The sequence below is a fragment of the Budorcas taxicolor genome, chromosome 11, assembly GCF_023091745.1.
Source record: "Budorcas taxicolor isolate Tak-1 chromosome 11, Takin1.1, whole genome shotgun sequence".
In the NCBI taxonomy this organism is placed as follows: Eukaryota; Metazoa; Chordata; class Mammalia; order Artiodactyla; family Bovidae; genus Budorcas; species Budorcas taxicolor.
The window spans coordinates 152,602,282-152,612,992 of NC_068920.1; the positions used below are offsets into that span (position 1 = coordinate 152,602,282).

General features: G+C 43.7%; 1 protein-coding gene across 1 annotated transcript; it reads right to left on the bottom strand.

Moving 5' to 3' along the window:
* Positions 1 to 7,281: 7,281 nt before the first annotated feature.
* LOC128056039 (olfactory receptor 1L1-like) lies at positions 7,282 to 8,226 on the bottom strand. The gene has a single exon (XM_052648687.1). The coding sequence runs from the start codon at positions 8,212 to 8,214 to the stop codon at positions 7,282 to 7,284; it is 933 nt and encodes a 310-aa protein (XP_052504647.1). The 5' UTR covers positions 8,215 to 8,226.
* Positions 8,227 to 10,711: the final 2,485 nt, after the last annotated feature.

Below are 10,711 nucleotides of genomic sequence, written 5' to 3' on the forward strand. Positions count from 1 at the left end.
GGCCCCCGCCCCACAGGGGAGGAAGCCACTCTGAGTACCCCGTGCCCCCAGGTGGCCCTGCAGAGCTGCTGCCCTCCAAAGACTGTGAATTTTAAGCCTGACTCAGTGAAATCTTTTGCTTCCTCTCTTCCTCCTCAGCCCTGTCCTGCCCCACAGCCTGTCTCCAAGGCCTCAGGGCTGGATTCAGGGCCTTTCTTGCTGGAGTCAGGGCTCCTTGGGGACTGAGCAAGTCCCAACCTCCCAAATCTGCTTCTGTAACCCCACCTCAAGACACTGAGGCATTTAGTTTTGAATGTTTTCTGGCATGAATTAAGACACTTAAAACAATGTGTACATGAGTGCACAGTTTGTTCTCACATTGCTTCACCATGGCAACAAGGCCTGGCCACTAAGGGCTCATCATCATTCTGGGTCCCTCTCCCTACCCCTCTGCCCTGCACCCAACTGCTTCATCAAGGACCAAGCCCTGTAGCCAGTTCTGCTCGGTGGCTGGCACTCCACCACCACCACCACCACCCCCCCCGCCCCCACTCACTTCCAGGCTGAACAGGAAGGACCACCCAGCCAAGACAGAGCATTTTCCTGGTCATTTCAAATCAGGGGGCTCTGCTTCCTCCTCCTCAGATGGGCCAACAACCATTAAGAAAATCCTTTCTCTGCTCACTTTGCTTACCTCTTCCCAGTGTACCCTGTCACACCTCACCCCTGCCATGGCTCCTCAGTCTTTCCAAACTTTGAAACCAACCAAAAAAGTGAAAGTATTTTTGTACCCTGTGTAACAAAATGTTTATGCAACATGAAAGAGGAGAGTGAAAAGGCTGGCTTAAAACTCAACATTAAAAAAACTAAGATCATGGCATCCCATCCCGTTATCACTTCATGGCAAATAGATGGGGAAACAATGGAAAGAGTGACGGACTTTATTTTTTGGGCTCCAAAATCACTGCAGATATGAAAGTAAAAGACCCTTGCTGCTTGCTATGACCAACCTAAGTTTGAAAGTGAAAGTTTAGTCGCTCAGTAGTGTCTGACTCTTTGCGACCCCATGGAATGTAGACTACTAGACTCCTCCATCCACGGGATTTTCCAGGCAGGAGTACTGGAGTGGGGTGCCATTTCCTTCATAACCAACCTAGACAGCGTATTAAAAAGCAGAGACATTACTTTGCTGACAAGGGCCCGTCTAGTCAAAGCTATGGTTTTTCCAGTAGTCATATATGGATGTGAGAGTTGGACTATAAGGAAAGCTGAGTGCCGAAGAACTGATGCTTTTGAACTGTGGTGTTGAAGAAGACTTTTGAGAGTCCCTTGGACTGCAAGGAGATCAAACCAGTCAATCCTAAAGGGACTCAGTCTTGACTATTCATTGGGAGGACTGATGCTGAAGCTGAAGCTCCAATACTTTGGCCACCTGATGCGAAGAACTGACTCATTGGGAAAAGACCCTGATGCTGGGAAGGATTAAAGGCAGGAGGAGAAGGGGATGACAGAGGATGAGATGTTTGGATGGCATCACTGACTCGATGGATGTGAGTTTGAGGCAGCTCCAGGAGTTGGTGATGGACAGGAAATTCTGGCGGTGCTGCAGTCCATGCGGTCACAAAGAGTCGGACACGACTGTGACTGAATTGAACTGAACTGAACTGAAAGCTTCGTGTGTTGTGCAATTAATTATTGAAGAACCCTTGTCAGCCTTGTCAGATAAGTTTAACGTTTTCTTTTGAGGCATGAAGAAGAAAAGGGTTTCCTTTCTTCAGCAGTGAGCCTTAGCATTTTCTTAGTTTAAGAAAAATGAAGGAAAAATTGTGCAATTTTTTGTTTTGTGAGCACATCAGTGCTTTGCTGTTGGCTGCAGCTGTGGCTGTCTTGCCATTTTCAGACTTAGAAGATGAGATGGCTCTTGTAATTGCTGATCTTGTGAGAATGTGAAACTGGATAATATATGAAACACAAAATAAAAGAAATCATCCAAAGTAAAAATGAAAAAAAACAATAGCACACCGTCGATTATTGTAGCTTAGTAAGTCTTGAAGCTAGGTAGTGTGAGTCCTCTCCTTCTTATTTTTTCTCAAATTTATTTTGATTCTTCTAGATTCTTTGGCATTTTCATATAAATTTTAGAATAATTTTGTTAATTTCTGTAAAAAAAAACCTGGTAGAATTCAAGTAACTTTTGGTTTTTAACATTTTTATCTTATTTTGATATCCCTTATGGGGAAGTAAATTTTAAAAAACTATACTTATGCTACCCAGAGATGATCATTGTTTTTCCAGCTTGGTGGGTTTTCTTCTCTGACTTAAAAATTATTTATCTTTATAGTAGATCTTACTTCTGAAGAGTTTAAGGCAGCTAGGAGGAACATATAAGCTACAAGATGGGTAAACTGAAAATAAGGTTAGACAAGCACAAAAGAAGGAATAAACAAGGGTGGGGACATAAAATTGAGCCAGGAATGACTCTGAAAATGCAGATGGTAATGACCCTTGTTACGGGTGAGCCTTAGATTTGGCTCCAAGCTTTCTGATCAGTCACAGAATTCACAACCAAAGATAAAAATAAACAGTCACTTAGATGAAATACTAACATCTGTGTTCTAAGAACAGACACAATACATGAGCTTTCTTTTAATCAGCTTCAGTTAGAGGCTTTTGGAAATCACATTGGTGCATCAAAATTAATATTCTAATGGTTTGGAGGCAAAAATCACACTGTCTAGATGGCACTAGTGGTAAAGACTCCACCTACCAAAGCAGAAGACACGAGAATTGTGGGTTCAATCCCTGGGCCGAGAAGACCCCCTGGAGTAGGAAATGGCAAGTATTCTTGCCTGGTAAATCCCATGGACAGGGGAGCCTGCTGGGCTACAGTCAATGGAGTTGCAAAGAGTTGGACATGACTGAGTGGCTGAGCACACAGATGTTTATATTTCCAGTGATCTGCATTGACAATATACAGGATATCAGATCTGTGAGAAAGTATGGATGTTATACACGTCATTTGGGCAATCTTCTCCAGATAATTTTTCCTTTAGTTAACCTTTTGATAAACATCAAGTGTCAGTGAGGTCTACTATGGAGAACAGTGTGGAGATTCCTTAAAAAACTGGAAATAGAACTGCCATATGACCCAGCAATCCCACTGCTGGGCATACACACTGAGGAAACCAGAATTGGAAGAGACACGTGTACCCCAGTGTTCATCGCAGCACTGTTTATAATAGCCAGGACATGGAAGCAACCTAGATGTCCATCAGCAGATGAATGGATAAGAAAGCTGTGGTACATATACACAATGAAGTATTACTCAGCCATTAAAAAGAATACATTTGAATCAGTTCTAATGAGGTGGATGAAACTGGAGCCTATTATACAGAGTGAAGTAAGCCAAAAAGAAAAACACCAATACAGTATACTAATGCATATATATGGAATTTAGAGAGATGGGAATGATAACCCTGTATGCGAGACAGTGAAAGAGACACAGATGTATAGAACAGTCTTTTGGACTCTGTGGGAGAGGGAGAGGGTGGGATGATTTGGGAGAATGGCATTGAAACCTGTATATTATCATATGTGAAACGAATCGCCAGTCCAGGTTTGATGCATGATACAGGATGCTTGGGGCCGGTGCACTGGGATGACCCAGAGGGATGGTATGGGGAGGGAAGTGGGAGGGGGGTTCAGGATGGGGAACATATGTACACCTGTGGCGGATTCATGTGGTGGCTTCTCTTGTTGAGCATGTGCTCTAGGCCTGCGGGCCTCAGTAGCTGTGCACAGTGGCTCAGCAGTTTCACTTGTGGGCTCTAAAACACAGGCTCAGTAGCTGTGGCTCATGGGCTTAGCTGCTCCAAGGCATGTGGAATCTCCCCGGACCAGGGATTGAACTCATGTTTTCTGCACTGGCAGGTGGATTCTTGACCACTGCACCACCAGGGAAATCCCGGAGGGTTTTTTGTCTTTCTCGGTGGGAGGAAATGAAGAGGTGAAATAGAGAGCATTTTTAAGGCAGTGAAACTAGCCTATTGTATACCTCATAGAGCTCAAATTGTCATCTCACTACACTGTATTCAATGTTAATGTTGAAAAATGAGGGCAATTGTTCTCCAAGTGACCGAACCAAATTACACTCCTTTGTGCACTGTCATAGACCTTCACTGTTCCCTACACTCACCGGTGTTCAGAATTGCCAGAAATATTTTTTTTCTTGTTCATCTGCTGTGTGTAAAATAATATCTCACCCTGGTTGTAAGTTTTCCTAATCACTCCTGAGGGTGAACACAAACCATCTTTTTATAAACAATCTTTCTAAATGATGATGTTTTCTTTCTTCTGAAAGAGTGGATATGGCATGTAATTTGACTCCTCTGATGAGTCTAAATGCCCATCTTTCTTCAGAGCATAACGGAGAGTGGTCTTCAGGTGTGTAGCACTTGAAACCAGTGGCTCCAGGGGAGGTTGGGCAGAGAAGGAAAAAGTGGATCTACGAGAAGAATCATAACGCAGGCAGTGGGTTTGGGAAGGCAAATGGGAGGACGGTAGAGCTGCCCGCTAGCCTGCTGACAGGCTACTTTTCTACTGCAGCCGCAATTGATGGCACAATAGTAAAGAATTGATAGTAAAGAATTGATAGTAAAGGATTGATAGTAAAGAATCTGCCTGCCAGTGCAGGAGGTACAAGATGAAGGTTCGATCCCTGGATGGGGAAGATCCCTTGGAGGAGGAAATGACTACTCACTCCAATATTCTTGCCTGGAAAATTCCACGGACAGAGGAGCCTGGCGGGCTACTGTCCATGGTCACAAAAGAGTCAGACATGTTTGAGAAACTGATCGCACATGTACAGGGGCAATTAAAGTGGAGTTCTAGCTACTGAGTTCTGATACTTTCTATCTTCTGTGTCTTGCAGAGCCCCTTGTTTTATCCAGGTAGCTATAGAAGTCCTGGTGTAGAGTTGTCATACGTAAATGCAGTTCCAGTACATGGTGTAATGCCAGTTGCCTCAGATCATCTGAGAAGCTTATGAAAAATCCCTGAACCTCTCCTCTGTAGATTCTTTTAAAAAAATTTTGTTACCTAATTTTATTTTAAAGAAGTGTTTATCTGACTGCACTGGGTCTTAGTTGAAGCATGCAGGATCTTTAGTTGCAGCATATGGGATCTAGTTCCCTCACCAGGAATGGAACCCAGGCCCCCTGTAATGGGAGTCCAGAGTCTTAGCCACTGGACCACCAGGGAATTCTGATTCACCTCTGTAGATTCTGATTCACCTAGGCTAGAATGGGACATAGAAGGCTACATCTCCCCATTTCCCAGATTTTTCTGAGTATTTTCCCAGAACTCACCTCAGAGAATCAGGAGCTGATGCTTGTGTTTTTGCTGCCAAACTCTGATGTGGCCAGAAGCTTTTGCAGACATCCCAATCTGCCCAGAAGGAAGAAAACACTGCTGTACCCTGCTCCATTTTGTCAGCATAGACATAGAATCTTCCTCAGGGGGCCAGAGTACAGTAAGTTCAGTTCAGTTCAGTTGCTCAGTCATGTCTGACTCTTTGCGACCCCATGAACTGCAGCAAGCCAGGCCTCCCTGTCCATCACCAATTCCCAGAGTCCACAACAAACCCATGTCCATTGAGTTGGTGATGCCATCCAACCATCTCGTCCTCTGTCGTCCCCTTCTCCTTCTGCCCTCAATCTTTCCCAGCATCAGGGTCTTTTCAAATGAGTCAGCTCTTCACATCAGATGGCCAAAGTATTGGAGTTTCAGCCTCAGCATCAGTCCTTCCAAGGAACACCCAGGACTGATCTCCTTTAGGATGGACTGGTTGGATCTCTTTGCAGTCCAAGGGACTCTCAAGAGTCTTCTTCAACACCACAGTTCAAAAGCATCAGTTCTTCGGCACTCAGCTTTCTTTATAGTCCAACTCTCACATCCATACATGACCACAGGAAAAACCATAGCCTTGACTAGAAGGACCTTTGTTGACAAAGTAATGTGTCTACTTTTTAATATGCTGTCCAGGTTGGTCATAACTTTCCTTCCAAGGAGCAAGCGTCTTTTAATTTCATAAGGCTATATCTGTTGACAAACCTAGACAGCATATTAAAAAGCAAACATCACTTTTCTGACACAGGTCCATCTAGTCAGAGCTATGATTTTTCCAGTAGTCACCTACAGATATGAGAGCTGGACCTTCAAGAAGGCTGACCATCAAAGGATTGATGCTTTCAAACTGAGATGCAGGAGAAGACTCTTGAGAGTCCCTTGGACTGCAAGGAGATCAAACCAGTTAATTCTAAAGGAAATCAGTCCTGAATAATCATTGGAAGGACTGATGTTGAAGCAGAAGCTCCAAAACTTTGGCCACCTGATGGGAAGAGCTAAATTATTGGAAATGACATTGATGTTGGGAAGGATTAAAGGCACGAGGAGAAGGGGATGACAGTGGATGAGATGGTTGGATGGCATCACTGACTCAAAGGACATGAGTTTGAGCCAACTCTGGGAGATAGAGAAGGACAGGGAGGACTGGCATGCTGCAGTCCATGGGGTTGCAAAGAGTCGGACATGACTGAGAGACTGAGCAATAACAAATGCCTATTGATAATATTTTATTGAAGAATTACACAATAGAAAAGAGAACTACACCATAGAAACTACTTTCAAGTATAGCAATAGGCCCTAACTTCTCCTAAGAAATCATCAGGCCAGCTGCTAGCCTGTCTCCAAGTGGACAAAGGCATTTCCTGTCCCTAGACATGGAGGTCTTCTCAACACCTATCACAGTCAGAGCTCAAGTGCTTCTCAAGAGCCCTGAAAAGAGAAGGGTTTCCCCTTATCTGTTTCTAGGTTCCAGATCCTCATGTAATCAGCCATTCTGTGCCCATGACTGATAGAATAAGGAGATATTTGGTCAAGAGAAATTAATGCAGGATATTCATTTCCAGCTGCACTTGAAAGGAGTGAATAACAAAAGAGAATGGGAGGGGGAGATGAGGACTGGGTATGAAGACTCTGGCCAGTTGGGGGGCTGCAATAAGGTGGCTTTGATTGGTGGATATATATATATATATATATATATATGAATATATTGTATACTTATATAATTATACTATAAATAAGACTGTATATTCTAGTCTCGTCAGTCATCTACACCATTTTTAATGGACTCTTGGCTTAGAAGTGCTAACCTTCAGTAGCTTGATGTACACACCAAGAACCATCAGAAGTGAGGGGCCTCAGGAGAAGGGTTACCCCTGAGCATGCCCACAGGCATGCTGCCTAGGACATCCTCCTGCTCATCAGCTTCCTCAGGCCTCTCTTCATATCTTTGTTCCTCAGGCTGTAGATAAAAGGGTTCAGCATGGAAGACAGAATGGTGTAGATGACCGTTGCCACTTGGTCCTTGATGGTGTAGGTAGACAGGGGTCGGAAATAAACATAAATAATGCTTCCATAAAAGAGGGTCACCATGGTGACATGGGAACCACAGGTAGAGAAAGCTTTATGTTTCCCAGCAGCTGAAGGGATCTTAAGAACAACAGTGAGGATTCGTAGGTAAGAGATGATAACACATATGAAAGGGCTCACCAGGGTTACCAGTCCTTCGGTGTTAATTACAATTTCATTGACAAACGTGGAGGAGCAGGACAGTTTCAGTAGAGGGTTGATGTCGCAGAGGAAGTGGTGGATGATATTGGAGTCGCAAAAGAGAAGACGATTTATCAGGAGAACCAGTAAGAGGGAATGGAGGTGAGAGATGGAGCAGGAAAAGGTCACCAGCAGGACACAGCGGCGGCAGCTCATGGTGGTGACATAGTGGAAGGGGTCACAGATGGCCACATAGCGGTCAATGGCCATGGCTGCCAGGAGGTAACTCTCTGTGTTGGCAAAAGCCAAGAAGAAATACATCTGGGTCATACACTCAGCATAGGAGATGAACTTCTGCTTTGACAGAAAGTTCACCAGCATCTTGGGAACTATGGTGGTTGTGTAGCAAACATCAATAAAGGATAAAATGCTAAGGAAAAAATACATGGGTGTCTGGAGCTGAGTGTCAGAGCGGATGGCCAGGATGGTAAGCACGTTTCCCACTATGGTGACTACGTACATGATGAGGAAGAGGCTGAAGAGTGGCTTCTGGTCCTCAGGCCGGGAGGAGAGTCCCAGGAGGATGGACTCAGAGACACTGCTGGTTTGGTTGACTCTCTCCATGGCCCTGCATAGGCCAATACATATATTCAAATATAGAGTAAAAAAACATGTTTTAATTCAACAAATTTCAACTCATTCCTCTCTTTCCTAGGATTCCTATAAAAAGTCCATGATTTTGTCATCCTTTCCACAGTCCACAAAAGTAAGCTGAACAATAAAATTGAACCTGTGTTAAGTGCAAGGACATCAGAGAGTGAATTTCCTTTCAGAAAGAATCCCAGATAGACTTCAGCAATGCACAATTCTTATTTCCCTACACATATTTATTAGATTTGCTGAAGTTCATCTCTCTACCATCCTTGCAAACAAAACAAAACAAATAAACAAAAAACGAAACAGTGAATCAGGTAAATAAGATAACTGCTGCCATAGGCACACAGTGTCAATAGTCACCCTTTCAGAGCCAATATTTTAATTTAAACCTGGTTTGAGAAAAAAAAAAAAAAAAAGCTGTATTATAGAGTTGGCCAAAATTTCATTTGGGGTTTTCCATAAGATGGTATGGAAAAACCCAAATGAACTTTTTGGTCAGCCCAATATTTGAACCTATGCATTAGAACATTATAAACATTGAGGATTTATGGTCTCACAATTATTCAGTATCACTGTTTTAAACACTCACTAGGAACCCAACACTGAGATTAAAAAGATGAGTGATTCTCAGTTCCTATTCTTAAGGTGGTTATAGTCTGGCAGGAAAGACAAACTTTTACACAAATAACTGCCACAAAATTCTACAGGTATGGTGATAGACTTACTGAAAAGCAGCAAGCATCATGTGGTGTCTTTGAGCAGAGCGTGTATTTTGAAATCGGCTCCTTCACTTTCTGGCTGTGTGGCTTTGGGCTGATTACCTAACATCTCTGTTTCCTGGTGTCCTTCTCTGTAATCTGGGATAGTAAATACCTCCCTTCTCGGCTTCCTCTTCTCCTGCTCCACCATTGTCTTCACATCTTCCTTTACTTCCTGCCCAAATCCTCTCCTTTGTCAGGTGTCCCTGGATGCTCTTGAAAACAGTTATTCTGTACTTCTTTGCAAAACCTCATAGCTTTCATATTTTTCATTGTTTGACCATGCTTCACCCAAGTTTATGAGACTTGGTGGGAGAAACATTTATTTGTGTTTTGTATGATTTGAAAATGAATGCACAATTAAGAGAAACAATAGTCATGCTTAAGACCTAAACTTCCCTGGTGGCTTAGACGGTAAAGCGTCTGCCCGCAATGCAGGAGACCCGGGTTCGATTCCTAGGTTGGGAAGATCCCTGGAGAAGGAAATGGCAATCCACTCCAGCACTCTTGCCTGGAGAATCCCATGGACGGAGGAGCCTGATAGGCTACAGTCCATGGGGTCACGAAGAGTCGGATATGACTGAGCAACCTCACTTTCACTTTCAAGACCTATTAAGCTTTACTTACTGTATTAGGCAGTGAGCTAAATGCTTTATGTATATTACAGACAACAACTCTTTAACCTGGTTCTCAGCAACAGTCCCTTTCAATAGACGAGAACATTGAGGTTAGATGTTGAGCGCTTTCCTCAAGATCACACAACCTAGAAGGGCCAGAGCCTAGATCCCAAACAGGATAGTCTTAAGCACAAAATGCTTTCATAAAGCTTCAGAAGTTTATCCTAGAAGCAAATATGCAGGGGAGTTGTTTTCCACTGTGGAATTTTCCACCGTTAACATCTCTATTCCAGTGACGACAGGCTTGCAAAATCAGTGTTGCGTGTAGGCTCTTACTGTAACTGCTAGAGACAGGACCTCTCCCAAGCCTTGTGTGGACTGGGAGCTGTGGTTCTGTGCAGCTCTGCCAGGGCGGAGAGAAACATTCAGGAGACAGAGCCAGGAGACGTGGGTTCAGATCTGGGCTCTACCGTCTACTCACAATGTGTCTGGCAAAATCCCTTCATCACTCTGAGTTTCACTTTCCTAATCCTTAAGATAAAACTGCTCTCAAGAGAAAAAGGAGGAACATGGGTGTGAAAACCACAAACACGGTATATGTCAGCAGGATGACTGGGAAATGTCTGATAAAGAAGAAAGTAGCATCAGGGGAAGGTGAGATGGAGCTAGATGGAATGCAGACACAGGAAGGGAGTTTGGCTATGAGAACAGACCAGGCTGAGTCTAGAAGCATAGTAGATGGATGTTACTGGAATCAGTGATTTTCCTATTTTATTCCATTGTAGTACCCACCAGCGTGGGCTTTGTTTCTTTAAGGATCTCCGTGGTTTCTCCTGCTAGGTATCTCTCAAATCTTGCAACTCTTCTTCTCCCTGGTCAGCACTCTGTTGAAAGCCATCATTTCCCATTCAGATTGTTGCAGCCTCATCTAAACGATGTATTTGGTTCCCCTGTCCTCTCTTGACAGCCCCTCCCCAATCATTCTCTGCCCTGCAGCCACAATGATCTTTTAACAATAAATGTGATCACCTAACTTTTGAGGTTGAAGTCTGCTTCCTAGGGCTACTGTAACGAGGTATCACATCAGAG